This window comes from Syngnathus scovelli, chromosome 22, assembly GCF_024217435.2.
Source record: "Syngnathus scovelli strain Florida chromosome 22, RoL_Ssco_1.2, whole genome shotgun sequence".
Taxonomy (NCBI): Eukaryota; Metazoa; Chordata; class Actinopteri; order Syngnathiformes; family Syngnathidae; genus Syngnathus; species Syngnathus scovelli.
The window spans coordinates 525,471-552,655 of NC_090868.1; the positions used below are offsets into that span (position 1 = coordinate 525,471).

At 53.9% G+C, this 27,185-nt stretch overlaps 5 protein-coding genes across 14 annotated transcripts; 2 read left to right on the top strand and 3 right to left on the bottom strand.

The window, feature by feature from the left end:
- Positions 1–118: 118 nt before the first annotated feature.
- sfmbt2 (Scm like with four mbt domains 2) lies at positions 119–9,327 on the bottom strand. Of its 7 annotated transcripts, none has more exons than XM_049760351.2 (23): positions 9,308–9,327; positions 7,946–8,170; positions 6,774–6,876; positions 5,802–5,934; positions 5,473–5,576; positions 5,149–5,389; positions 4,960–4,974; positions 3,848–3,936; positions 3,468–3,717; positions 3,290–3,387; positions 3,119–3,220; positions 2,816–3,046; positions 2,603–2,729; positions 2,423–2,539; positions 2,298–2,340; positions 2,152–2,222; positions 1,931–2,064; positions 1,758–1,867; positions 1,491–1,666; positions 1,221–1,405; positions 886–1,140; positions 685–798; positions 119–601 (listed from the first exon to the last, which is right to left on the bottom strand). In XM_049760351.2, the coding sequence occupies exons 4-23, from the start codon at positions 5,881–5,883 to the stop codon at positions 461–463; spliced, it is 2,685 nt and encodes an 894-aa protein (XP_049616308.1). In that variant the 5' UTR covers positions 5,884–5,934; positions 6,774–6,876; positions 7,946–8,170; positions 9,308–9,327; the 3' UTR covers positions 119–460. The 7 variants fall into 7 exon arrangements, with proteins under 7 accessions (XP_049616308.1, XP_049616306.1, XP_049616312.1 ...); XM_049760349.2 differs by lacking the exon at positions 9,308–9,327 and adding an exon at positions 8,406–8,612; XM_049760355.2 differs by lacking the exon at positions 9,308–9,327 and adding an exon at positions 8,406–8,610 and having other exon boundaries at positions 2,423–2,536.
- A 68-nt stretch (positions 9,328–9,395) lies between these two features.
- Positions 9,396–12,817, top strand: tmem110l (transmembrane protein 110, like). 2 transcript variants are annotated; one of them, XR_011086194.1, is made up of 9 exons: positions 9,396–9,957; positions 10,723–10,771; positions 10,859–10,954; positions 11,044–11,165; positions 11,294–11,406; positions 11,480–11,563; positions 11,621–11,737; positions 11,809–11,971; positions 12,040–12,817. XR_011086194.1 is itself a non-coding variant. In XM_049760507.2 (8 exons), exons 1-8 carry the CDS (start codon positions 9,768–9,770, stop codon positions 11,917–11,919), a joined length of 882 nt encoding a protein of 293 aa, XP_049616464.1. In that variant the 5' UTR covers positions 9,396–9,767; the 3' UTR covers positions 11,920–12,817. The 2 variants fall into 2 exon arrangements, 1 of the variants encoding a protein (XP_049616464.1); XM_049760507.2 differs by having other exon boundaries at positions 11,809–12,817.
- Positions 12,312–22,701, bottom strand: itih5 (inter-alpha-trypsin inhibitor heavy chain 5). Of its 3 annotated transcripts, none has more exons than XM_049760345.1 (16): positions 22,553–22,701; positions 22,174–22,333; positions 17,903–18,082; positions 17,790–17,834; positions 17,527–17,690; positions 17,161–17,265; positions 16,818–17,059; positions 16,577–16,746; positions 16,392–16,508; positions 15,688–15,859; positions 15,335–15,623; positions 14,219–14,787; positions 14,073–14,126; positions 13,707–13,823; positions 13,256–13,633; positions 12,312–13,189 (listed from the first exon to the last, which is right to left on the bottom strand). In XM_049760345.1, the coding sequence occupies exons 3-16, from the start codon at positions 18,014–18,016 to the stop codon at positions 12,936–12,938; spliced, it is 2,790 nt and encodes a 929-aa protein (XP_049616302.1). In that variant the 5' UTR covers positions 18,017–18,082; positions 22,174–22,333; positions 22,553–22,701; the 3' UTR covers positions 12,312–12,935. The 3 variants fall into 3 exon arrangements, with proteins under 3 accessions (XP_049616302.1, XP_049616304.1, XP_049616303.1); XM_049760347.1 differs by having other exon boundaries at positions 22,174–22,329; positions 22,553–22,692; XM_049760346.1 differs by lacking the exon at positions 22,553–22,701 and adding an exon at positions 18,169–18,216 and having other exon boundaries at positions 22,174–22,305.
- Positions 18,238–24,133, top strand: itih2 (inter-alpha-trypsin inhibitor heavy chain 2). The gene is made up of 21 exons (XM_049760341.2): positions 18,238–18,651; positions 18,723–18,755; positions 18,903–18,941; positions 19,188–19,360; positions 19,436–19,540; positions 19,610–19,772; positions 19,832–19,939; positions 20,008–20,136; positions 20,214–20,330; positions 20,392–20,560; positions 20,653–20,778; positions 20,849–21,030; positions 21,098–21,283; positions 21,356–21,495; positions 21,564–21,736; positions 21,822–21,971; positions 22,301–22,414; positions 22,488–22,686; positions 22,746–22,918; positions 23,313–23,424; positions 23,499–24,133. The coding sequence occupies exons 1-21, from the start codon at positions 18,550–18,552 to the stop codon at positions 23,644–23,646; spliced, it is 2,841 nt and encodes a 946-aa protein (XP_049616298.1). The 5' UTR covers positions 18,238–18,549; the 3' UTR covers positions 23,647–24,133.
- kin (Kin17 DNA and RNA binding protein) lies at positions 23,191–26,703 on the bottom strand. The gene is made up of 12 exons (XM_049760484.2): positions 26,384–26,703; positions 26,188–26,282; positions 25,979–26,022; positions 25,685–25,807; positions 25,436–25,623; positions 25,312–25,360; positions 25,016–25,070; positions 24,791–24,908; positions 24,584–24,718; positions 24,402–24,501; positions 24,231–24,331; positions 23,191–23,956 (listed from the first exon to the last, which is right to left on the bottom strand). Exons 1-12 carry the CDS (start codon positions 26,495–26,497, stop codon positions 23,897–23,899), a joined length of 1,182 nt encoding a protein of 393 aa, XP_049616441.1. The 5' UTR covers positions 26,498–26,703; the 3' UTR covers positions 23,191–23,896.
- Positions 26,704–27,185: the final 482 nt, after the last annotated feature.

Consider the following 27,185-nt stretch of genomic DNA (forward strand, 5'->3'; position numbering starts at 1 on the left):
GCACATGAGAGGGAGGGAGGGAGGGAGGGAGGGAGGTCATTATTGAATCAGATTGAGACTTCCCGCTTGGATGACTTTTGAGTCACGTCTGGCAACATAACGGACGGGAACAAAGATCTAGAAAGGAATAGAAATTTATTTTATAACTTACAAAGATCTAGAAAGGAATAGAAATTGATTTTATAACTTATCAGCAAACAAGACATTTGCATAGCTGATCACAAAAAAACAGCAGTCGCTCAACGTTGACACAGCGAACAAACAAGAGGAACAACGCTTGGTAACGTGTAGAATAAATTAAAAATAACTTTCCGGGAAACGTAAATGAAGAGCGTGGCGATAAATAGTCCAAATATATGAATGAGCGAGCGTGCTAAATGAAAACTGATTTCGGGTTTGTTTCGTGCTTTCTTGCCATGTTTTTGATCATCCTCACGCAGCTTGGGAAACAAACGCAATGTCAATTGGCATACTGCCGGTAAAAAGCCACCTTCACGCGCTCAATGTGGTGGCAAAGCTTGACGGCGGGCCCGAGCTTCAGGTCCATGCACTCCTGCACGGTGGGCAGCGTCAGCAGCAGCATGGCCTGGCCGTCGATGTCCTGCAGGGCAGGCAGAGCAGAATGACGTGAGACGCCGGGCTAGCGGGCGCTAGCCGGCAGGCGCTAGACGGCGGATGGATCACCTGCTCCTGGAAGATGCTGGCCAGCGATGCGCAGTCAGTGGAGTTGATGAACTGGACCACCTCTTGCACGCTCCACTCCAGCGGGTTTCCGTCCAGAACCAGGGGCTCCTCCTCCTGTGTACCAGTTGGGTTTTTCTTACCTTCAAGATGGCCGCCTCAAGCTCAAAGACCTTGGACAAGAAGAGCGCAGCTCTGTCTCACCTGCACGTCTTCGTCTTTGGATGCTTGGTACTTGCCGAGGAGCTGCCGCGCAGACCGCCGTCGGCCCTCTGGCGCCTCCTGGCTGCCGGCGGCGCCATTGCTGGTGCCCAGGGGCTCGACCTTGCGCAGGGCCGTGGCGCGACGCGGGCGGCCCCCGACCGTCTCCACCGAGGACGCGTCCGTCAGGTCGTCGCGAGGCTCCGAGCTGGTGCCTTCGCTGCCCGATCGCGACGCCCCGTCCTCTTCCTCGCTTTCCTGATGCAAGACAGGAAGGATGTTGGAAGTGATCCCTCCATCAAGCCCCCCCCCCCGCATAGATGGCCGTGGAAGCGAACCTGTCCTGACCCAGCAAGAGTCAAATCCACCGCTGAAGATCGTCGCTTTTTCTGCACAAAAATGCTCTTCCTCTTCTTGCGCTTTGGTTTGAGCGTCTCTCCTGCAGCTCCCCCTGCTGCTGTGGCGGCGGCGTCCTCGCCTCCAGGCGGCTTGGGCAGCTTCCTTTTCTTGCCATAGTAATAAGCTACACACACACACACACACACAAATTAAGTAAAACATTCAATGTTTTGTTCCTATGACAAGCACTTTGCACATACTCCACTCACTGTATTTGGTTTTGGTCTGAACAAAGCAGCTCTCCGGGCACTTTTCGGGCACGAGCGCAGGGCCCACGAGGTTGGGGCAGCACTGCAGCTTGACGCACACTTTGCGACAAAAGTCCGGGATGAGCTCAGCCAGGCGGACGATTTTGATGCTGGATCGGTACGTTTTCCCTTTATATCTGAGATGGGGGCGGGCGAGTTTAGCGGGAAGAAGCCCGAGACGCTCGCTCGCTCGCTCGCTTCCTTCCTTCCGTCATCCTCCTCACTCACTTGGCTTTCAAGGTCTCCTCCTGACAGTCCCAGCTGGGATCCTCCAGCTCCTGCAGCTCCTTGAGGACGCGGCCGGGCTTGTAGGCGGCGTTGATGAGCATGGTGAGGACCTGAGCGAGTGGCAAAGTCAGCAAAGCGGAGCCGGAGATCCTCGCGCCCGCTGTGGCCTTTACCTCTTTGAGAACCAGAGTGCACTTGCCAGGCCCCACCGTCTGCGGCAGCTCGGAGATGCGGCCCTTGTTGAGGTACGGCCCCGAGAAGCAGCGGTGGTTGACAAACACCTTGGAGCAGCAGTAGCGACCGCTGGCTGCCACACGGGGAAGAAGAGAAGGTACACGTCAATGCCGCTCGCAATGTCAGAAAAGCCAAGTGGAGCGAGCGAGCGGGCCGCCACCTGCGTCGTTGGGGGCAGGCTGGCAGTGATAGGCCGGAGGCGGCTCCGCGGCGAGTGACGGCGGCGCCAATCTGTCACGTGTCACACATGAGCCAAATGGCAAATCCAAAGAGACGACGTCACCTTTGGGAGAGCCCGAGGCTTACTCTTGCTCCGGCTGGACCACGACCATCTTCCGTTCTTTGCCACCTGCGCGGCCAGAGAGCAGGAAACCGGGTCAAACAGGACGGACAGACGGACAGATGAGGTGTTGAGACGCGCTTGGACGTACAGGCAGCTCTGAGGGGCGGGTTGAGGGGGTAAGCGTTGGCCTCACACCAGCCCACGGGAAAGATGTCCATGGACTCCACGTCCACGATGGTCTCGCAACAGCGCTTGGGCACCCCTGCTTCGGAGCAACGGCTTTACTCGAGCATCAAACTCATTTGTCTGCTTTTTTTTTTCCTTTTACCTTCCAGTCGAAGCCACAAGAGACGTCCTCGCACTCGAGTGATCCGGGCCACGCAGATCTCCGCCGGCCGCTCGGGGTGCGCCGTCTCCAGCCACGCGTCTTCGGCGAACGCCCGAGTCTGCCGCGCCTGCACACGCCACATCCTTGTGATTCCGACCTCCGTGACGTTACACGGACAGACGGATGGACGAACGAACGGGGTGGACGCCTTACGTCGGGGAAGCAGGTGTCGGGAGCGGCTTCGGCGCCGCTCTGCTCGAGGTAGTCTGCCCAGTCAAAGTCTGGGGCCCGGTAGCCGCGCGGCCGCCCCAAAGCCACGCCATTCTTCAGGCACCACTGGATGGGCATGATGCCCGGAGAGTTGGCGTGACACAACGCGGAACGCGGCTCGCCGTCGCCCGCCAGGTCGTCCGCGGTGACTCGGAAGTAGTTTTGGTCGAAAACCTGCAATGGGGGCGTCGGGGTTGACATCCGCTTCCGTTTCTTTCGTCACTGATCAGATTTGAAAATGGTCACCTTGGTGACGGAAACGGGGCAGATCTGCAGGCGCTCCCACGGAGAAACCATCTCCAGCTTCATGCCCACCTTGAAGGCGTGCGCAGGCAGGTCGGCGTGGTCCTGCGCGGCCGGCAGGGGAACTGTTAATCGTTTACAAAGTGTGAGACGGCGACAGAGGCGCTCGCTCACCTTGAACACCTCCGGCGGCACGGCGCTCGTCTCTCCGTCTCGTCTGGCGTCCTCCAAAGCTTGCTGCCAGTCGGCGGCGCTTTTGAGACTTTGCAATTCTGCGACGATTCAAAAAGGATGTTTCGAATATTTGTTGGGGGTTTTTTTGCAAAAAAAGATGATGTTAAAGGGATGTTACCTGTGGGCGGCTCCAAAGCCAGCCGGTTCTCCCGGGCCCAGCCGAGGGGTCGCAGCCTGATGTCCAGGTAAAAGAGCCACGCGTCGCGAGCCCGGTGCTCGTCCGAGAGGCCGGCGAGGCGCAGACGGAGCCGGCCGCCTACGTTGCGGACCACGCGCACCGGCCAGTACAGAAAGGGGTCCGACGCGTCACGGAGTTCCAGGACAGATCCCGGGACCATCAGGTCCACTGTGTTCTTCCCTCGCAGCGGCTAAGCAAACAAAAATGGAGCATGGCTAAATAACGTGCTATTGCGAAGAAACATTTTTTGGAGCAAAAAAAAACCACCTTCGCTAATGTGGCCCTTTTCGGTTCAGGCCAAAACCTTTGCGCACACTCACCCCCTCGAGCAGGTTAGCCGGCGCCGTCCTGGAGCCGGTCAAGTTGCCGACCAGAAACTCGGTCCAATCCGCGTGTTTCTCCTTGATGGCTGCAATGACGCACAAAACAAAAACACGTAGTAGAAGAAAATCAAGTGCTCTCAACGCTTTCTACTTTGGATTGTTGACATTGGCCAAATGTTTTTTTTGCTTCAGCTTGGGTGTCAATCAACGATGCGAGGTTTCCATTTTGCTTGTAAACGTTGCTTTTGTTGCCCACTGCGCTGGCGCTTTGCATGCACACAAGCACTCCTGTGTGCAGAAATAGATCAACTATTTTTACATGTCCTGCGCAGCCCCCTCCCCACTTCGCTCCTGACATGTACAAACAATTATCTGGTTCTCTGCGTTTCCATCCCAAAGGCAGCTTACGCACACATGCTCACATCAAGTGCATAATTCACCTTGAGGGAGGGGCTTCTCACCCCCCACCCCCTTCCCATCACGCATGCACACGACAGGCAACCCCCCCCCCCCCGCACGGAAGCTCAAGTCTCGCTAAATATATGCCGCCGCAAACAAGTATGCATAAATTTAGCATATTTTGCTTTTTGGATCATTGTGGAGGGATCAAACTTTCGACTTCCATTTTTGTGCTGAGTCCAGGGGTTTTTCCTTCTGGCTGGAGTGGAACAGGAGTGAAAATTCCCTCCAGTCACTCGCTCGCTCGCCTTGCTGACCTCGAGGCGCCGGCCGCAGCCAAAACACGGCGCGAGCATGCGGGGAATGTCACCCTTGTGCAATTAACACTTTATTGCACGCGCAGGCAGGCGGGAATGCCGCGAGTCAACGACAGCATCCACTGGATTTTTTTTTTAACGGGGGGTTGTGCTACAGGCTCAAACGGGCAATGCCCATTTAATAGAGTGCAACTTTTGTGCTGCGTCAGCGACCGGCGGCAGACGTTTTTATCTGCCGCACGCAGTCGTCGTTATCGCAAACCACCACCAATGCAAGGTGCGCTCGTTTTGTGCCCGTCACTTATCTCACGCCGTGCAAGAGGCAAAAAAAGCTGGGAGGTCACATCCTAGGAGGGGAAAGGTGGGGAGGGGGGGGGGGGGGCAGCGCCTTACCTTTTCTCAGCTTATCTGACAGACAAAAAGAGAGCAAAGTGGATGGAGCAGCATGAAATGGCCGCAGACACTTTGGAGTCTTGTTAGTAGTTCCCAACCGCTGCGGGCTGTGAAATGGATCCACTTTCACAAAATATTGCCCCCCCGCCCCTCACTCGCGGCTGGGAAACACCACGTTGCGCAACGCACCTTGGGGGGGCGTGAGGGTCTTGCGGTTGCGGGCGCACCAGCCCACCGGGTGAAGCTCGGCGGTCATGACGTCGCACCAGAAGTCGGCCCTGCGGTCGTCGGCGTAGCCGCTGAAGCGCAGCAGCAGCAGCTGGCCGCACGTGGCCACCACCGTGGCCACCCAATAGGTGTCGGGCGCCTCCTTGTTGGCCACCTCCAGCTTCATGCCGGGCTGGAAGCTGCTCTGCAGGCTCACCTCCACCTGAACAGACACGCTAAGCATGCTAACGGGGCGACCGACGGTCGATCCGGGCTTTGTCATTCCTTCTTTTGGGTGGGACTCACGTGTTTGAAGGCGCCGTGTGGGGCGCTGGCGGCCCCCATCTCCTCCATGTGCTCCTGCCAGTTAAACTCCACCTCCTCCTCTTGCTCCTCCACGGCCTCCGCCTCTGATTTGACAACAAGACCCACAGCGGAATGACGCACAGAGGAGACTCGCTATTTTTTATTTATTTTTTTTCCCCAGGAAGTAGCAAGGATTCCTGTAAAAGGACACCTAAAATGGCTGCGAAAGCCAAAATGGCTGACGTCCTGTGTCTTTTCAATCACGGCTTGTGTGGGTCTGCTGAAGGCAAACAGGCTTTACTGGGATTTTTTTTTTTGAGTCTCCTCACCTGAGTGGAGCTCCTCCTCCTCCTTCCCGTTAATGGGACAGGCGGGCGGCTTGGGCGCCTGATCCTGGGCCAGCGACTGCATCCTTGCAAGCTCAAGACCTCGTCACCGCATGGCACGCTTCGTCCCAAACGCCTGCGGAGCAAAAACACAAGCGTGGCCATAAAGTTGGCGACAAATCAAACGAGGGGAAAAGCGGTAAGGCGCAAACGCCTAGGCAGAGGTGACGGGCGCTCTTTCGAGCACAAAAATGCTGTTATCATTCCCCGCAAGGCGTACGACGTCCCTTCCGGCAGCCGCCGCCGCAGGCCGCGCGTGGCGCGGCCGCCATCAGATAAGCGGCGGCAAAGTGGCAGAACTGGAAAGACACGAGCTGCACTCAAAATAGTGCATTCATCTCACGCTTTCTTTTGACACGAGAGGGAAAGCAAAAACAAGTACCGTCGTTATACAAAAATAAAAATGAATAATTGGAGGATGCTCCTCTGCTTTGATTTGCATTAAGAAAAACACGAGGAAAGCCAAATTTATGTCTGAAGAGGCAAAATGGCCAATGACTCAGGCGCAAGCGTTCCCCCCCCCCCCCATTCGATCGATCCATTTTTGTTGTTTCATGCTGGGCGGGTTTGGAATCTTGGATTGTTTGAAGGCCAGAGAAGACTGGAAACTAATCTGCGTGATGCTAATGACTCATGGTGACAAAATGAACCGGTATCACATCAGCGCGGCGGCCTTCCTTGAAAGACGTGCCTTACGACTACCTGCCCTCGGCAAGGCAAATGCCAAGCTTGTTTTTGCTAAAGGGGCTTCGACTTCCATCTTTCTTCTGCTCATCGGTGAGCCGGGTGCACGCGCCTTGCCTGAAAGCGGCGCCAAAAGCTTTAATGGGGGATTTAGCAGATTAGCTAGCGCCGCACGGCCGCGCCTTAGATTGCATTAGCGCCTATTCAAGGGTTCTCCTCTTTTAGACTCACCCGCAGAGGTGCCCTGGCCGGGAGCTTCCTCCGATTCCAACACCTGCGGCTGCCGCCGCTGCTTATTCGACCTCTGGCTTTTCCTTCAAGTCCTCAATGACGCCTTGTGAAAAGAGCGGATTTTTATTTTACACGAGAAAAGCCTCACGACTCAGCAAAAAGGAAAAATGGAAAAACAGGGAAAAAAGATACAATCAACTTTTCAAACTAAAAGGTTGTACTTTTGAGAAATAAGTTGGTTTTTTTTCAGCAACCAACAAAGTGAAAAAGTTTTCTGGATAAAAATATGTATTGTCTAGAGAGAATACTTTTTTTTTTTTATAGGAAAAAGGTTAAAATAGTGTCGCAATTTCCATTAAAAAAAAAAAAAGAATTTCCATACCGTTGATCTGATTTAAAAATATATATATTTCTGAGGGATTGTCTCATCCAGCTCAGCCTTCATTTTAATCTGCCCGAATACAAGGGCAGCAACGAGCACTAAAAAGCAGCTCAACTGCACGATTTTGCTCATACAAAGCGATCAAAGTGAAAGCGGAAGTTGTCGCGTGGGGGGGGGGGGGGGTCGCAGAGGAAGAGGAGGCTGAGGAGCAGGCTGCCTCGGCAGCGTCTCATGTACTTTGCACACTCCAAACTGCGGCGGAAAAAAACCCGCACGCGCTCGCCCCGTGCACACTTTGGATTTAATTCACTAAATCTCGCGTGTGCGCACCAAAAGAGACCAAAGCGGGCAGTTGGCACGGCGCGGATGTATTTTTTCCTCGCTCAAAAGATCTTTAAAAGTGGCAATTAGTCAGCGCAGCGCCATGTTGGTCGGAGTGACGCTGCCTTTGGTAGTTTCTCTTGGATTACTTTTTGGGAAACGCACCTTCGTTCGCCACCACTTTAAAAAACAAAAAATAAAAAAAAGTGAGTCATCAGCATGAGGGCCTTTAAGCTTATTTCTAAACGGCGGTCGATACGCGTTCAAAAACGACATTTCCGGGTCAAAAATGACAACCGCATCACAAAGACGGTTATCAGCACGAGACACTTGAAGCAAGTTAAGCAAGCGCCAACTCCCCACGAAGCGTCAACGGAGCTTTCAAACAAGAGGAATTAAGTCCCTCCGTGGTCAGTTGGTCGACAAAAAGCACCAATACAAACGGAAGCGGAGTCGTCACCTGTCTTACCTGTCCGAGTTTTTTTCCCCTCTTCTCCCCCTCCCTCTTGTTATTCCAGGACACTTCCGGCCGGAGCCCCCGCTGGGTTTGCTCTCGCCTCGGCTCGGCTCGCCTCGCCTCGGCACTCAGCACTCAGCACGTCTCTCCGCTCCCGCTGCTACCTCCGTTCCAATATGGCATCTCGCTTGTGCGCAAGCGCAAAACATCGACCCCTCGTCTGGAGCCTTCAATGACCTTTAAGTGCAGTCAAAAACAAACAAACAAGCATTTCGCAAGTGACACACAGCTGCAGTTCGGGACTCAAGTCGACATTTTGATCAAGATACTGCCATATTAAACCATAAAAACACTTGCAAATACTCTAATTGACCAATATTAGACTTTAGTTCACATCAAGATATTAACAAAAACATTCAAAGCTGGCTTTTCTGCTTATGTGGCTCACACGCAAAAGCACCGTAGAGTTTACCCATATTTTCTAGTCAACTTTTCTTCCTCATGCTCTCCAGTATTCGCGTAAATTGCTTCATCCGCGTCTCTTCCTTGTTCAAGTCAACAGTAGCCTCTAGTGGCGAAGAGCAACGCAGCAAAGCTTTATGACGGAGACAGATAACGAATTAAAGAGAACAAAGTCAGCTTTAACGCCGCTCTTTGGTGCTTTCATGTCACGTGGAAGAAAAGAGACCTCAAGGAACTATAGTCGTCCCCCCCCCCCCCCCCCCAAAAAAAAAAACATCACAAATGTGATTTCATTTTTGTTTCGCGGTTGGTTCCGGAAACCCCCTTCAGAAACTCGTGACTGTCACACACAACCACATCGCCATTATCATCCTCCAATAATATTTGGCAAATTTTCAGAACTAGATCCCAAGATGACAGAAACAACGTAATAATAAGTGAATTTCCCCAATCTATGAACGTGGACGTGAATTTTTAAATGCAATTTTCATTCCATTTAATGCAATGTAACAAGCATTCCTGGAAGCGCATGATTATAATTTGCACATGAACCCCTCCTTCCGCCTACTCCCCGAAAACAAAAACTCCAAAACCCGAGCGAGCGAGCGACCCGACCCGTCCGAGGCTGCAGGTTGAACAGATGGCGGGCGCATGCGTGCTTTGCCATTAATCTGCTCCCGAAGAGGCTTTCCCGTGCGGCTAACAGCGGATTAATGTGCCTGCTTTACACCCGAATGAGGCTCTTTGTTTAGTTGTTAAATCTTAAATTGCTTCTTCCAGGATAAAACGTAAGTGAAATAATCATTTAAATGTTTTGGCTTGAACCAGATACGTTTACAACCGACATTCAAAATTAAATTCATGTACAAATCAATTTAGAAAATATAAACTAAATAATTAAAAACAATTCACCACAGGTAGCGCCAAAATGTCGGACCACAACCGGATGTATAGCAAAAAGTAAAAGCGTGTGCCCTCTTACAAGACGGAAGAAATATATCAGAAAAAAAAAACATAAAATGAGGTTGCAGGTGGCTTTACTCGGAAAACTATGAATTATCAATAGTTGCTGAACGGCTGCCGCGAAAAACCTTTATTTTGACAGGCTAACCGGAAGCTACCCTTTGCAAACAGTGATTACTTGACACTTGTTTTTCTTCTGCAGAAACATGTATGAAAGGCGAGAAAATCGACTTGTATGTTTGCTTTTGTTGCCTAATCAGCAACCCTGACGGTTGAATTTCAAACCCAAACTCGCGTTGATCAGCGTAAGGCAACATTGCGGGGACTAAAAAAAAAAAAAGACATCAAGGATTTGGCAGCGAGCTGCGCTTTTGTCTGTCAGCTCAGCTCAGCTCAGCCGCCAGCATCCATGGACATGTACGGCCACAGCGGTTCTTTGCTGGTGAGGAGGTTGTCCGATGCCGGAGAGTTGGAGGTGACCAACATGAGCGACATCAACAAGGCCAACCCGCACGGATGCGACAACGGCGCTCTGACTGACCGCTTCGGGGTCCTCATCCAGGGACTCCTGGCCATCGTCGCCTTCAGCACGCTCATGTGTGAGTGGCAGGCAACAAACACATTTTGGAAAAATCATCCCGTCCCCAAACCCCCCCACAAATGAGCAGGAAACAAGGCTAAATGACTGCACACGTGGCGTCTTGTTTACGTTCCTCTGACCGCGCAGCAAATCCGCGACTTCGAACTTAACTTGCGCATTGCCGACGTTTTATTCGATTGTGGATTAGTGTGAATTCATGCACTAACTTTTAATAATCTCTGGCCAAAATATTTATATCAAAGCACCAGCAGATTGTTCAACGATCTTGCCTTCGAGAACCCCCCCGCCCCTTCGAGAACCCCCCCCCCCTTCGAGAACCCCCCCCCCCTCGAGAACCCCCCCTACCCCCCCCCCCGCCCGTTGTTGTGCTTAACAGCTACTTGAGTTAAACCTGTTGATCTAATCCGTGTTTCTTTTGTGATGAGTGTGATTTGACTTCCTGTTACTTTTCTTTTTAATCCTCTCTCCCTGAAGGCTGCAGATGTCAAAGTCCACACCGTTCAACTGTTCAATTGTCTTCCTCAAGGCGACGGTGTATTTAACAGGAAGGAATAACGGCTGACTGGCAGATAAATAACTTGTGACATCCAGAATGCGGGCCTCATGAGCCTCCACTCGGTTACTTATTAGCGCCTCGAGGCAATTGTACTGTGGAGACTCCGCAGTGATATTGGTGGTGCTTTGCAGAAGATAAAGAATACATGTTAGCTCATGTAAACCTTGAGGCTAAACTGTCTTGTCAACACGCTAACTTGTTTTGCAGTGAAAAGGTTCCGGGAGCCCGCAGGGATCAGGCGAACGTGGAGGATCTGGTCAGAAATGTTCATTTGCTTTGCGTTTGAGTGGAAAAAGTCTCTTGTGGAAATGGTCTCACCATTTCCACCTGAAATGCGTTCCAGGTTTTTTGACACATCCAAGCAGGCCATCGGCGCCCTGTTCATCCACTTTGCTAACGTTTTCCTGTCCACGCTCACCAAAGAGGACCCTTGCTCACTGTCAGTTGCGCTCTCTCATTTTGTTTTTTTGTCATAGACGTACAGCAACCCTTTTATTGAACGGACGCGTGTTGTTGCCGTTTTGCCAGGTACCTGATGAACTTCCTGCTGGACGCCACCGTGGGCATGCTGGTCATCTGGCTGGCCGTCAAGCTGGTGTCCAAGGTGGTGGAGCACAAGCAGTGGACGCTGCTCACGTTCGGCGAGTACGGTGAGTTGACTGGAAACGCAAGTCAAGCAGTTCCAGTTTCAACCACTGGAGGTCACTGTTGACATAGGGCAGGCCTTTCAAATGATTGATTGAAAGCAGAGATCCATTCAGTTGCTTTTGCGTGGCAGGCGACCCCCCGCAGGCGGCGGCGTGGTTGGGCCAGTGCGGCACGTACCTGCTCATCATGGTTCTGGAAAAAGGCGTCATCAGCCTGGTGCTGCTGGTGCCGGGATGGTCCAAAGTATGCGCGCGTCCCGAACGAACGGAAAGAAAAGTGCGCCGTTGTTGCGAAATGACGCCTTTGCGCTTTCCAGCTGCAGGCGGTTCTGCTGGGCTACATCACAAACCCTCAAGTGGAGCTGGTGCTGGTCATGCTCATCGTGCCCTTCATCGTCAACGTAAGTCTTCTTCTTTGCTGACGCCCCGCTTCTTTGCTGACGGCCATTTTGTCGCAGTCGGTCATGTTCTGGGTGGTGGACAGCCTGACCATGAGGAAGTTGAAGAGCATGAAGAGCCCGGACGACTCGTGCCACGTCACGCCCAAGAAGGGCGGCGGCAACGAGGAGTCACGGGTGAATGCGACTTGACATTTGAGATGCTTTGCTTTTTCTTAGCTTCTCACCCGCTGAAGTGTTTTATGTAGGTTCTTCTGACGGCGGAGACGGACGAGAGTGAAGAGGAGGCGGACGACGGCGCTCCGCCTCCCGTGCAGTTCTCGGGAGCGCAGGCCAGGCCCGACTGGGTGGCGGTGTGACGCCGCCGCCACCTGAAGCTGCACACGCAAAGCGCCTCCGCACGCAAAGCGCCTCCGCACGCAAAGCGCCTCCGCACGCAAAGCGCCTCCACACGCAAAGCGCCTCCACACGCAAAGCGCCTCCGCACGCAAAGCGCGTCCACACGCAAAGCGCCTCCACACACTCGCTGGCATCAACTTCAGACGAGGTCGCCACAGCACAACAAAGACCAAGACCATGCTCCTGAGGGCGCTGTACTTGAAAATGGGACATCATGAATCAATGTTGGTGCCGGGGACTTTTTGGCAATGAGAGTTGCTTCTCATCTACCTTTTGATGGAAGATGGCAGCATTTTTCCGGCACGTGCTGCCCTCCGGCTACTTCCGACCAACTTCCAAGGAAGACCACAAGTTGTTGTTGTTTTTTTTTTTTTTTATTTCTCTCGTTTTTGTTTTTAATTAGAGGCAAGAAATCATGTCCTCGTTTCTTTTGGTTATTGACAGAAACATCAAACATTTTATGTGGTAAAACCTTTTTTTTTTACCTATCCCGTTTTTGACTGGCAGAAAGAGTTGCAACATGAATGTTAGCTTCATGCTAATTGTTGCGCATTATTATGATTGCCACTCAGCAGTTGCTTTGACTTTGGCCAAGCTAACTTTTCTTCCAAATGATGATTATTCATTCTATCGTGTATTTATTCGCATCATGTGTAAGACTTTTCTTTTATATTCCAGTCTTTTTAAACCTTGCAGACTTCAACTTTACAAACTCTTGTTCTCGTTGGACCAAAGGTGTTGTATTTGCTATTTGAGCTTTTTTTTAAACTTTTTTTTTTTTTATGTCCGCTAGTGGTCACAAGGTGCTCCTTACGGAATGTAACGTGTGGCCCAAAATAAAAGTTGACTACGCAGGAAGACGGCTTGTTGAGAACTAGTACTGACCGTAAAAAGTCGACCGTATAAAAATGTCCAGTAGAAAAAGACACCAGGGTCCTTGACGCTAAAGAGTACCTGAAGCAAGCGGGGGCTTCTCTCACGCGTTGCTCCCGTGCGGCCCGTCGCCCGTGTCGAACATGTGCGAGGCCACGTAGTCCTCGTAGCGCCCGTCCACCACTTTGGCACCGTTGTTGCCGGCGAACCAGCAGTCCACGCTGTGCGCACCGCCGTAGATGCGCCGGCTCTTGCGGACCACCGGCACCGAGCGGCCCCTCACCTTCAGGAGCGCCGAGGAGGGACGGTCTCCGGCCTCTCCTTCCACGACGCTCACCTCCTGGTGCAGAAACTGGCCTGCGAGGAGGTTGAAGACTCAAAAGCGCCGCACGTTGACGTAAGAGGATTGAAAAAGTCGCTTACCCAGCAGGCCGTGGCAGCCGGGCGAGAGCCCCTCGCTGTCTTGGATGTAGAAGCCCAGGTGGTCTCTCTGGTAGGGCGCCGGGTTCTTGTAGAGGTGCAGCAGGACCACCAAGGCCACGCGGGCGCCGATCCTCAGCGTCACGTTGCGGCCGCCGACGATGGCCAGCGACAGCGCGCCGCTCTCCACCGAGGCGCTGGAGCGGCACGGCAGCACCAGGCGGTCGGCGCCGTCCAGGATGACCTTGGTGGGCGTCACCTCCACGTAGGCGCGGCGGGGGCGGTCCACCACCACCGCGATGCTGCTAAAATACGTGCGCCGACGCTTACGGCTGCCCGCCGGCGGCGGCGTGCCGATGAGTTTGCCGTTCACCGTCACGCCTGGGCAAACGCACGGCCAACGTTTTCAGGCCGCTTGGGCTGAAACAGCAGGCGGGCTTCTTTCCCTACCTACCGGAGAATTTGTGATCGGAAAGCAGGCGGAGGACGTGGCCGGGCTCGCCGTTGATGTTGAAGCAGACGGCCGTCTTGCTGAGAGGGAAGTCCACCACAAAGTGAGGATCGCCGTCGGCTGGAGACAAACGGGGGAACCTTTCAGACATTTTGACCCGAGAAGAGAGGTTATCGGCTGGCTACAAGGCGCTTTCATGGCGACTTGTGAGAAAGCGTAAGATGAAGAGGCGTGTGATGACAGAGCGAGCGTAATGACAGGGCCGCCGCCACCGCCGCCGCCGCCGCCGCTTCCCTTCTATTTATTAGCCGTGCAAATGATAGGCCGCGCGCGCGTGCACGCACGCACGCAAAGCCGACGTGGCGTCACCTGATGTTTTGGAGATGGTGAGGGACTTCTTGGCGGGTCTCCTGTCAACTTGACCTGCGAGGGAGAGCAAATGCCGGTTCATTGCCTTCCGCGTCAAAACATGGCAACAAGACAAAGGACCCTTCATTCATTTAGTGGGGTCTTACCTCTCCCGCCGCTGCCGAGAGTTAAACTCTGTCTGTCGGCTTCTTCGCGTAACGTTCCTTCTTCTTCGACGTCGTCTGGCGCCTCGTCGCCGTCCGACGAGACCTCGTCCACCAGCATGTTGGTGAGAGGGGTGAGGAAGCGGTACGCCAGGGAGAGGTCGGTGGCCCGCCGGACGTGTTCTTCCCTCTCCCGGCTGGTTCGGCCGAGCAGACGCGAACGGAGCTCCTCCTTGAGCGTCAGGAACGCCCACACGCGCTCCGCCAAGTCCGCCGCCAGCCGCTTCAAAGCTTCCCTCGATTCGGGAAAGCTCCGGGCCGCCGCCTTCACCAGCTGGTCGGCCTCCGACTCCCGCCGCCGCAGCGCCACGTCCGTCTCCAGGACGAGCTTCTTGTCGTCATTGTCGGCCGTGACCCGAACGCGGAGAGCCTCGGCGGCGCCCGACTTGCCGGCGACGACCAACTCGGAGCCGTTGAAGTAGTTGGCGTAGAGGCGGCGGGTGACGCCGTCTGCGGACACGTAGTCCATCCTGACGTGGGACAGCAGCGGAGTGGCCATCTCCTCGTAGAAGCTGGACAGACAGACGCGTGTCGGTCTTGTTAGCTTAAGTGTCGCGCCAGCGTTTGCGTTGAACTATTTGAAATATACATAAGCCGGCCTGCCGGCGCATCGGCGTTTCCTTCCGCTTCTCAAATCCGCTCTTAAGGCCACCTGTGGCCCCTCCGGGGAGTTTGCTCACCTCCATAAAAGACCTCCATCGTGCCCTTGTCACGCCGCCGTGACGCCCAAAGCCGTATTTGCTCAGGACGCGCGAGGCCTATTATCTGCAAGCCTGCTCAGACGCCGCTTACACAACCCAGGCGCATTCCTCGCGCCGCTGTGCAAACGAGAGCCGAGGGAGGGCCCGGAGGAACGGCTCCGAGGCTTAATCAGCGCGGCTGTCAGCGCCGACGCGTCGCTGCTCTTTGTCCGGACGCAGCGCGATAAATGACGGACGAGGATTAACGAGACTGAGCGCTGCGAGAAGGAGCTGCGAGCAATTAATCAAACCGCTACATTCGATTGAATTGTGTTCCAATTCCGAAAAGCTGTTGAAATAAACATTTTGCACCAGTTACCTTCTGAGCATGGCGCCGGCGTCGTCTCCCTGGCGGATGCGCTTCGTGGCGCCGCAGTTCTCCAGGGCCATGCGCTCCAGCAGCTTGTAGTCGGCGTCGGCGCCGATGCCGACGGTGAAGACGCAGAACTTGTCTCGCGCGGCCGAGCGGGTGTTTCCCAGGATGGCCGCCGACTCCGACTCGCCCACCGTGGGCCGTCCGTCCGTCAGGAAGATGACGAGCGAGACGCCGTCGAGGCGCTCGCGGAAAAGAGCCGAGGCGCTCTGGATGGCGCCGTCCGTGTTGCTGCCTGCCGCCCAGGCGTGCGCACGCGTCACGCATCTCATTTTCAACCATCCGTGTGATGTTCCTACCTCCGCTCGGCATCAGCGCGTAGATGAACTTCTTGGCGTCTCGGATGTTGAGCGGCGTGACGGGCACCGGGCCGCTCGCTCGCCACACTTTGATCTTGTTGGAGAAGCTGATCAAATTGAAGCGATCGACGGCTCGCAGGTCGCGCAGGATGGCCAGCAAGGCGTCTTTGGTCTGGCCAGCGAAAGGAAGCGCAATGTTAGCTTGCGATTTACGAGTCGAACGTTGCAATATTAGCCCGGAAAAAAAAAGAATCCTGCTAATTCATGGCGTTTTCCACCGAGCATTGCGGGAACATTATGTTTGCGTGTGTGTGAGTGTGTAGGCGCATTGTATAATTTGCCATTGCAATCATGATGGGATGTATCCACTCCCGGTCAGAAGAAGACACTTGACCCGCCATGAAGGCGGCCATTGTGCGAGCGCATCAAACCCCGCTCGTTGTTCGTCCGGCGAAGGTCGGGGCGGGGATCACGGCAGCGGAGCCTAGCCTTGCGTCAAACCTTCCATGACTGGATGGAAGCTGACCTTCCCGCCTGCCTCACAACTCGGCCTTGTTCCACTGTTGTTCACTCACCCCCCCCACCGGCTGTATGTAAATGTATGACTTTCTTCAAAGTTGAATGGCAGAAATATATAGTTCAGAACTGCTCTGAACAAGTTCCGTGTCGCATGTGTTAGCTGAAAGACCTTGTTAGCATGTCACCTGTTTGATCTTGGCACCCAACATGGAGGCGCTGGTGTCGATGACAAACACCACGTTCTTGGGCACGGCCGGCAAGCCTTTGGGCGCAAAGTAGTGGACAAAGTGGCCCTTTTGAACCTGCCAATGAGTCACAGGGCCCTTAGAGTTGGCAAGCGGAGCCAAGAAGGAGACAAAAGAGGTCTTACCCGCACGTCTCCGACCGCCGTGTCCCTCCGGACGTCGTAGCGGACGACAAAATCCCCCAGGATGCCGTCGGTGGTGATCTTGGCCTGCTGAATGATGTTGGGGCTGAAGGTGACCTTGCAGGCGTTCTTTTCCCTTCGGACCGTCGTGGTGACGGGAGGATCCGTCTTGGCTGCGGCGCAAAGACGAGAAGCGCTCGCCATTCGTTGTCTTGCGGGGCTCCGTTTCGCCAGCGCGACAAACCTGCCGCCCTGGCCGGGCCGGTCCCGCCGCTTCGGCGGAGAGGAAGCACCTCCAGGGCGGTGATGGGCAAGTGGTCCACCACGGTGACATCCACCCGCAGGCGGCTGACCAGCTGCAGCGGCCGCAGGCCCGTCACGTGCTCGTAGCGGCCCAGCCGGCGCCGCAGCAGCTCCTCGTATTCGAGCAGGAAGACGGCCCGCTCGCCGCCCGGAATGCTGGCCCCCATCCGGAACACCTCAGAACTTGGACGGAAAAAAGAAAAGACAATTTGGCTGGAGTCTGCAGTCCTTGAACATATACAATTCGAAAATAAATATCAGAGCAGGAAGGAGTTCCCACACACCTCGGGTCACCTGACTCTTTGTCCCGAGCTTTTCCGTCTGGCCGCTTGAGACTCCGCCGCTCCTTCGGCGCGACCCGACTCCGGTAGACGCGCCCTGCGATGATCCTGGTTTGGGAGGTCAAAGTTGGAGGATTAGCACTTGACTGCATTTTCGGCCCTCGTCGCAGGTTTACGGCACGCCGAGGCGCCCCGGGCCTTTGTCGACACTTTGACGTCTCCATGGCGGCGGCGGCTGCGGCGGCTTTCTCACGAGCGGCATTCATTGATCCCGATGTCATCGGCCCGACCCACAAAAGGTGTCCCATGTTTCAAACAAACTAAACCTGTTCACTTTCAAAAAAGCCCAAACTTGCGCGTGCTGCTTACATGGTGAAGTTGGAGACGAAAGCGCCGGCCGGCACGGGGAAGAGGAAGACGCCCTCGCCGGCGGCGGCGTGCCGGTTGAGCATGACGCAGCGCACCGCCGTGAAGGCGTAGCGGGAGATGACGGTGGTGTTGACGGACAGCTCCTGGACGTGAGGTCTGGCCTCCTGCACCAAGTCAAAGGCGACGACTCGCATTCAAGAACTTCCACAATCTGTGGGTCGCTATTGGTAATAATACAAAATAAATCAAAGCAGGTATTGTACCTTCACCAGGATGTTTTTCACCTGTCGTGGAACTCTGTGCGGTGCCTGAAGAAACAATCAACTGAAGTTCATTTGGTTCACATAAAACAAAAAAAACCTGAGCAAACACTTACCATGTTCAAATCAAAGTGGTCATCCAAATGGTCTCCTGGTGGGAAATGGTCCACTTGGCCAAGGGCGCAAGAGGCGCGCAGGAGCAGTGAAGCCAGCAGCAGCATGGTTTTCATCTTCCTGGCTTTGCTCGTGTCGCAACGTTAGTGAGAAGATTCGACCCTGCAGCCTGCGCCCACCCACTGCAGGAGAAGGAGGAGGAAGAAAAGGAAGGACGGGGTCGTAGATCAAGCAGCAGCACTTGTTGTTCACCGATGCCTTCACTGACCGTCGGAATTCATACGCTCGAGGGCCTGTTTGCAGAATCTGGCGCTACCTTGTGGACATGACAGAAAGTTACAACGTCGAGACGCCATTTGGCTTCTCGACCGACTTTCAATTGAATTCAGTTATTTCTGACTAGCTAGCCAGCTCGCTAGCCAGCTGGCTAGCTAGCGTGACATCAGTGTTGCACATCTTGCAAAGCAAACTGTGAGTGGGCTTGTCCAACACTGTTTACTCGCTCCCAACGTGCAGGTCAAGCTTCAAAGTTTGCTTCCCATCTGCTCGCAAATATTGATCGTGTGGATCCGAAGCATTTGCAAGGGATTTTCACTGTTGGCTAGCAGGACGAGCTGAGCTGAGCTGAGCTGAGCTGAGCGCTAAGAACATGAAGCCAAAAGAGATTTTTCTTTTTCTCCTCATCGGACTCTTGGGCCTCCAAGAGCACCGTTGCTTTGAGTTTGTCATCGACGGAGAATGGGAGGACGAGGTGAGTGGGGTCAAAGGGGCTCCTAATGCCTGGCGACATGTTTTCATTAACGCTCAACTTCCTCTCACCAGTCAGATCTTCTCAATCACGGTGACAGACACAAGGTGAGATCTTCTTGTACGACTGTATCGACTGAACCGATTTTTGCCCCGAGGAATCGTTCGAAAGGCGAAAAAATGAGACGATCGGTTTCAGAGGAGAAATGAGAGGACAAACAAAATGGCGCCTGACGACTTGTCTGTGTGTTTTAGAGAGCCATCTTGACCAGCGAGGAACAGGAAGACTTTGAGGTACAACCCCTCCACTTGTTGTTTTCACCTCTCAACATTGTGACAAGAGTTTGAGCTCAGCTCCCAAAAATCAATAAGTTCAGAAGTACACTCCCGTGACTGACGGGTTAGTGACCTAGTTCTCTATCAGATGGTTCCAAGAATTTCCGTTTAAGTCCATCAAGATCAAGGGTTAGCGTACCTGAACCTTCACAAGTCGCTCAAGAATGTCCTTCATTGAAAGTTCCCATCTCAAACTTTTGCCAGGCCATCCGCGGAGATGACATCACCGTCAAGAGCTACAAGGTGGAGAGTCGGATCACGTCGCGCTTCGCCCACACCACCGTCCGGAGCTCGGTGGTCAACTCGGGCTCCAAAGCCCAAACCATCGGCTTCAACGTGCAGATCCCCAAACGAGCCTTCATTACCAACTTCACCATGTGAGAGCGTCCGGAAGAGCGAGAAGGCGACATGCAGAGTTGATGCCAGTTGCTGCTTTTTTGCGCCCGCCCCAGGAACGTCAACGGCATCGTCTTCGTGGGCTCGGTGAAGGAGAAGACGGTGGCCAGGAATCTGTACGCTCAGGCACGAGCCAAAGGGAAGGCCGCGGGCATCGTCAGGTACTGGGCCAGATAGTTCTCTTGGATCCAAACCAAAGCAGACTTGACTGGAATGTTTCCGCACAACAGATCAAACTCCCAGGAGATGGAGACCTTCAAGACGGAGGTCTACGTCCCTCCCGGAAGCAACATCGAGTTTGAGCTGCATTACCAGGAGATGCTGGAGAGGAAGCTGGGATTCTATGAGCACTCGCTGCACCTGCAGCCCGGGAGACTGGTGCCTCAGTTGCAGGTACCCACGTCTTTCCAACCCCAGCAGCTGCAAAGTGCAAGGCCCGTGTCCATCTCCAGGTGGACGTTTACATCTTTGAGCCCAAGGGAATCGCCACGCTGGAAACGTCAAACAACTTTGGGGACATGTTTGCCGAGCTGGTCGCAGTGACGCAGTCCCCGGAGAAGGTAGGACTGACTCCACATCAAACGGTGGCCGTGGAAACCTCGCTAGCAGGTCCGCCCCCCTCCCTCAGGCCCACGTGGTCTTCAAGCCCAACTTGAACCAGCAGAGGAAGTGCGACAACTGCACGCAAAGCGCCATCGACGGCACCCTGAATGTCAAATATGACGTCAAGCGGGACAGCAACGCCGGCGAGCTGCAGGTAGCCGGCCGACCGACCGACCCTTCGGCACATTGCCGTCAAATCGCCACTGACGGAGACCCCGTCGGTCTGGCTAGGTCTCGGACGGCCACTTTGTCCACTTCTTCGCGCCTTCCAACATGTCTCCGCTCCCCAAGAACATTGTGTTTGTCATCGACGTCAGCGGGTCCATGTGGGGGGTCAAAATGAAACAGGTAAGTCGTCGTTTACAACGGCGGTGGTCCGGTAGGACTGACTCGCGGTCCTTTTCGGCAGACGGTGGAGGCCATGCAGGCCATCTTGGACGACCTCACGGTGGATGACCAGTTCAGTATCATCGACTTCAACCACAACGTGCGATGCTGGAACGAAGACTTGGTCCCGGGATCCTCCGTACAAATCGCAGACGCCAAGAGATACGTCCAGAACATTAAACCGGTCGGAGGTACCGTGACACAAGTCCGGATTTGGAAGCTCGGAACATTTTGGGTTGCTCACGAGTGACGATTCCCCCCCCCCCCCCCCCCCCCCCCCCAGGCACCAACATTAACGAAGCGCTGATGAAAGCGGTGCAGATGCTCGTGAGGGCATCTAATCAGGGGCTCATCGATCCTCGATCGGTCTCCATGATCATCCTGGTGTCGGACGGAGACCCGACAGTGGGTGAGTCCCGTGGCGGCGGCCAGTCAGACGGTGTCGTTTCGGTAGCCGCTCAAGACGGACGCTTGCGCAGGCGAGATCAAGCTGAGCACCATCCAGAAGAACGTGAAGAAGGCGATGAGGGACGACTTCTCCTTGTTCTCCTTGGGCATCGGCTTTGACGTGGATTACGATTTCTTGGAGCGCATCGCCATGGACAACCGCGGCATCGCCCAGCGCATCTTCGCTAACCACGACGCAGCCGAGCAGCTCAGGGTAGGCCGCCGTTTCCAAACCACCGGAGCCGGGAACCTGTGTTGACACGTTGCGTTGTTCCCTGCAGAACTTCTACAGCCAGGTATCCAATCCTCTTCTGCGGAAGATCACCGTCCAGTTCCCGGAGGACTCCGTGTCTGACGTTACGCAGAACCAGTTTGACAAATTCTTTGGGGGCTCCGAGCTGGTGGTGGCCGGCAAGGTGCAACCGTTGGAGGGCGACACCTTGACCAGCTTCACCACCGCGTCGGGTGTGAGTGCCACGCACGCATCAGGGGGGCCGGGGGAACGTTTGCTTCTCCGTCACAATCTTCTCGTCCTACAGGCCCTGCTGGACATCACCTTGGAAACGGAGGTAGACACTTCCAAGCTGGACATGGAGCTGGCCAAGCAGCAGCACTCCTTCACGGGCTTCGCCAGGCAGCTGTGGGCGTACATCACCATCAAGCAGATGATAAGCGAGAGGTGTGCGCGATCGAACGGCAAAGCAAAATGGCCAAGGGAGCGGTCCGTCATAGTCCTCCACTCGTCAGGTCTTTGGCGCCAAGCGCCGCCAAGAAGAGAAAGATCACCCAGCGCATCCTGGCGCTGGCCATGGAGCATCAGTTTGTCACACCGCTCACGGCGCTGCTGGTGGAGAGCGAGGACAGCAAGGAGAGGCTGCTGGCCGACTCCCCGAAGGACCCCAAGCAAGGCTGCTGCTCAGGTGCAGGCCCCGGCGCGCCCCGCCCCGCCTGCCGCCGCCGCCAGGAGTCATAGCGCCTTGCTTCATACATGACGTGTGCGGTCAGGGAGCGGATTGGGAGGAGGTTCCAGGACTTTGCCTCCGGTGAAGGTCGTCTACCAACCTCCGCCTTGGGTCCAGATGACCACGCCGGCCCCGCCCAGCCACGTGGAAAAAGGCCCGGAGGAGTGGACCATGTTAAAGACGGTCAACCTAGGTACTGCACACGTGTACACAAACCGATCCTCCGCTGTTTGCTGTTTTGCGCTCTTTGTGAAACAGCCAAAGGTGCCACGAGCCGGTGCTCGTCTGCTTTCCTATTCTCATATTTGACAGGAACTATGTTGAAGTGACAAGGGAAAACCTGAAGCAGCCAAAGTAGCACAAACAATTGATCGAAAGTCGGATCGGCATCTTACCGGCTGCTTCTCTGGAGTTTGGAGTTCTGTTTGTCCTTCCGGTCTCGTCGAGCTGCGGCCATTTTTGTAGTCCTTTTGGCAGCATTTCTCACGTTGCGCACTCACACACACATTTGGCTTCACCCAGTGGACAACGACCCTCACTTCATCGTGCACCTGCCTCAAAGCAACACGGACATCTGCTTCAACATCGACTCCGAGCCCGGTCACATCCTCAACCTGGTGACCGACAGAGGCGCGGGTATGACGCCGGCTGGCCGGCGCGTGACCGCTCGCACGGCAAAACGTGACTTTGCGTGCGGCCCCGCCTGCAGGCCTGGCGGTCAACGGACAGTTAATCGGCAACAAAATGGCGCACAACGGAAAGCGGAGAACCTACTTCGGGGTCATCTCCGTCTACTACCAGCCGGACGGCATCGGCGTCGCCGTCAGCGCCGACGACATCGCTTTCACCGATGGCAAGAACAACCACAGCTTCACCTGGGGCGCCACGGCCGACATCATCCAAAACGGGTAAGCGGATGAGGCCTGCCTGCCTGCGGGATGACGTCATCGCTCGTTCTTCCATCCAGGGTGAGGATCTCCATCGTGAAGGACGCGCAGGTCACCGTCACCATCAACCGGAGCATCAAGGTGATGGTTCTTCTCCACCGCGTGTGGAAGAAGCACCCTTTCAACGTGGACTTCCTGGGTCTCTACCTCCCCAATGACAACCAGTACTCGCCACTGGTCCACGGCCTCATAGGTACTCGCTTGCATGAAATTGGGCCGTGTAAGCTGCTGCATCAAAAGGAAATAAGACAAGATTAGGGAGGCGTTGGAGATAGAGTGGTACCTTGGTAGACGTGTTAAATGCCTAGGATGACTTTAGAGATGATGTGGCTTGAAATGAAGTTAAGGCCCTTTCCGCTCATTTCAATGGGGAACATTTCCAGCCAATTGAGTGCTGGGCTTCAAGGTACCACACCATTTGTCCCACAATGAATTCAGTGGACGGCAATCAAAATAGACTGGACGTGAGGCGCAAAACACAGCGTTTATTGGAGGAGTGCTGAGCTTCCTAATGAAATCAGTGTACACAAATATTGTTCCTTCGCGACGCTAACAAATTGGGTGTGCGCCGCCGTGTGGCCCCTTAGGTCAGTTCTCCCAAGAGCCCGACGTGACCATTTATGACATCCGGGACGGCGCCGACCCCCAAAAGAAGGAGGCCACCATGGAGGTGAAGGGCAACAAGCTGCAAGTCACCAGGTAGGTCACCCCCCTTACAATAAGACGGGTTTTAGGTCCTAACGGTGGCGCCCTCTGCTGGCCGCGCTCGCCAGGGGCTGGCAGAAGGACTACAGACACGACAAGCGACGCGGCTCCGACGTCTACTGCTGGTTCGTGCACAACAGCGGAAAAGGATTCATCGACGGCCACTACAGCGCCTACATCGTCCCCGACCTCGACAGCTTCCTCTCGATGGAATAGGAGAGTCCTCAACAACAAAAGTTGAAAAAGAAAAGAGAAAAAATAGGACTTTTTTTTTCCCCACCAATGTCTTATTTGCGAGTTCATTAATCCCAAAGTTGAAATAATGATTGGTCACATTGAATTGATAGAAAAGGTATCATCAAAGCAATCTGCCGGTTTGAAAAAAATAAAAAGCGCTGTCTGCGAGATGAACAAATCTTGCAACTCTGACGTAGTAGATGAGAGAAGTTTAGAGACAAAAGTTTGCTCAAGCCAGTTTGGAGAAGTCCTCATAGGCGACATCCACGTGCGTTCCTTTTTGTGGACCCTAAGGACGACAAGACATGGTTTTACTTTCTGGGTTGGCGTAGCGACGACAAAAAAAAAAAAAAATCTACTTTGTGGGCAACATACCAACCACTTTTTGGCTACATTGCGCTGTGAAAGTGAGAAATCATTTTTCTTCTTGTAATAAAGACTCGCTTGTCCTCCACGCTTATGTCAATTTGCTGAGTCGTTTGTGAAAATATTCACAAAGCCAAGAGGAAGAGGCTCTTGTGTACTTTGCATTTTCTTGTATGCCATGCATACTTGCCACTTACGGAATCGAGCGTTAGCGAAGCGCAGAAGTTCTTCTCGTCGATGCCCTCCAGCACGGCCTCCGTGTCACGGAACTTTCCGTTGACAATCATCACGCGCTTTCCTGCGGGGACGCACGCCGCTTAGGTTTCCTACACATTTCTCGCTTGTAGCAGCCAAAGGTCATCGCCTACCTGGTGCGGGTATCACCGTCTCCACGTGGTTCTGGTCCAGTTTGAGTTTGTCCCCAGAGTCGATCATCTTCACCACCGCCGTGAATTTCTCTCGCACCTCCTGCGGGGCGCCGAGTGGTCAGGACGGCACGCGCGAGCGTGCCGAGACGCTCGCGCGTGCGTGCGTGCGTGCGCGCGGTTACCATGATGACGGCCTTCTTCTTGTGGTACTTGTCCCCAAGCCTCTTGGTGACCACCTTGACCACAATGTTGGGCTGCAGCCAATGGTCGGTCTTGATGGGCGGCGGCTGCTGCTGCTGCTTCTTCCTCTCCTCCATCTGAGAAGCAAGGCGCCGACGTCAGCCGGGCCGCACGCCCGCACGCACGCGTTCCGAGTCGCCAGACCCTACCTCGATGATCTGCTCCAGGGCGGACTTTCGCTTCTTGTCCCGCGAGTCGGAAGCAGAGGACGGCTCTTTCCTCTTCGCCGAGGACGTCTTGGCCAGAGCACTTGGGGCCAGGAGGGAACTACGGAAAAACAAAGAAAACGATGGCTGACGACCATTTTAAATGTAGACGAAAGTGTCTTGTAATAACAAACATTTGATACTTCAAATGCAAATACGTTTGCATACCTTGATGTGGAAGGACCTGCCAGTGATGTGCCGGCGGCGCCCAGGTTGAACGTGACTGCAAAAGAAGGAGCAGGTTTTTTTTTTGAGTTTTTCCTTGCCCTTTTGGGAGCTTATGATCAGGGGATGCTTTGAGAATAATTGTCAATTTTGGCTATGTGAAGCCCTTTGAGACTGTCTGTGATTTAGGGCTATACAAATAAACTTGACTTGACTTGAAAAGAAGGAGAGCCGGCGGCCACGTGCCATCAGAACAACGTCAATGTACGTATATGTTGGGCACGTGCGGGGAAATGCACCTTTTTCCTCTTCATTCTCTCGCTTCAGCTCGGTGTAAACCGGGTCTTCCTAGAGAATTGAGGAAAACTTCAGATGAGTGCCCCCGAGCGTGCGTCAGGGTCGGAGGCCGTGCTTGGGACTCACCACCTCCTCCTCCTTGCCGTCGCGGCCTCTGCGGACCTGCTCCTCGATGAACTTGGCGCTGCGCTCCTCGTCGTCCAGCTCGTGCTTCTTCCTCCTCGCCAGCTCCTCCTGCCGGCGGAGGGTCTCGGGGTCGCGGTCGATGTACTGGATGTACCAGCCCTTGGGCGTCTCGTCCACCTTGCAAAGACCTGAACGGAAGCCGTCGGTTGCGAACCATTGTCCCATCTGAGACGTTTCCACCTCGCGTACCTTGTCGCCCCAGCCACTTGGTGAACGTGGTGAGCGTTTCCCAGCGCGTGGCGTTCATGTGGATGTGTTGGCGGTCGCTGATGTACTCGTTGTATATGATGTTGTTGTGAACGCGCTTTGTCCCTGGACACACACAAAACGGAATGCCAATCAATCATTTGGACATGGTGCACAATTTTACTACATGGAGCTCAATTACGTAGACGTATCGTGATGATGTCGCTTTGTGACCTTTTAAAAATAAAATCCAATCTTTGTAGCTATCGTGTAGGATCGCGTGATGGCCAAACGTACCGAATCGTCGCCGCAGCAGCTCCACAAAGCCATTTTTGAACTCGCTGCACAGAAAAACAACAGCAAATGTATTGAATTGAATAGATCTGTATTCAGAAATGATGTCGCTGAGCTAACTAATCCAAAATGCCCGATGGGTCCACTTGCTTTGCTCGCTGAAAACATACATTGATAACTTTGTTTACACAAGCACTGCTGAAGAAACCTACTTGGAGAAATAGTCCATGAACTTGTTTGGGCATTCCGAGGCGAGCAGCAGCTGCCTCTGGTGAGACTCGGACATGCAGTGACACTTGAAGCCATTCTGGTGACACACACATAAATACCAAATTATGGGTTATTAAAAATGAGCGTTTTAGGCAACAGGTCGTAGTAGCTTCGTTTAAGGGCGGCGGGAAAACTCACCTCATCTCGGCATTGTTTTTGACACATTTGACAATACCACCTCAGTTTTTGGAGACCTTTGGATTTTATCCGGTTGCTTATCGCCTTGGGTGAGAAAAAATCGGCTTTCCCCATTTTGGCCTGCTAAAACTAAAAAAAAGAAATCGGTTTTTAACAAAATGTGCCCGTGGAGACGAAGCGTCAATACGGTTGACTCTGCCCTTTCCGGGATTCGTACGTCATTATCTCGCGAGAACATAAATTTGACTTCTTCTTTGGTTAATAAGAGCGTATAGGTCCATTGCGCCCTCTGGAAGTCGCCAGTTGAGTTACAAATGGGTTAAATTTCAGTTGCACTCCCGTTCCCTGGAAAGAAAGGACTTGTTGGAGAGTCTTGTCTTGAGGTTATTATTCACTAATGTTAATTGAAGACTAACCGAATATGTGTTGCGTGTGATTTAAAAAACGTACATAGGCCTTTTGGAATTTGGCCCGTTGTCTCCCTCGTGTGGTGCTTGGTGGTATCGCCAGTTTTGTAGTGCCATGATACTCCACATGAGGTAGACAGCGAGTAGCTCAGGTCCAACTATCATCTGTGGAGCCTGGAGACATTTGGACACAAGGAAAACAAATCAAACAGCCTATATTTGTAGATATAAATGCAAGGGCAAATGAGACCAATTCAATCATTAGGGTAGCAAGAGATTTTATGTTGCGCTCAGCCTATGTGTACCACGTATGACTGAATGAGGCCGTATTGAGGTCACACTGTCTTGAAGACATTCTTTCGCTTCACTGACTCCTCACCACCACCCAGCATCCC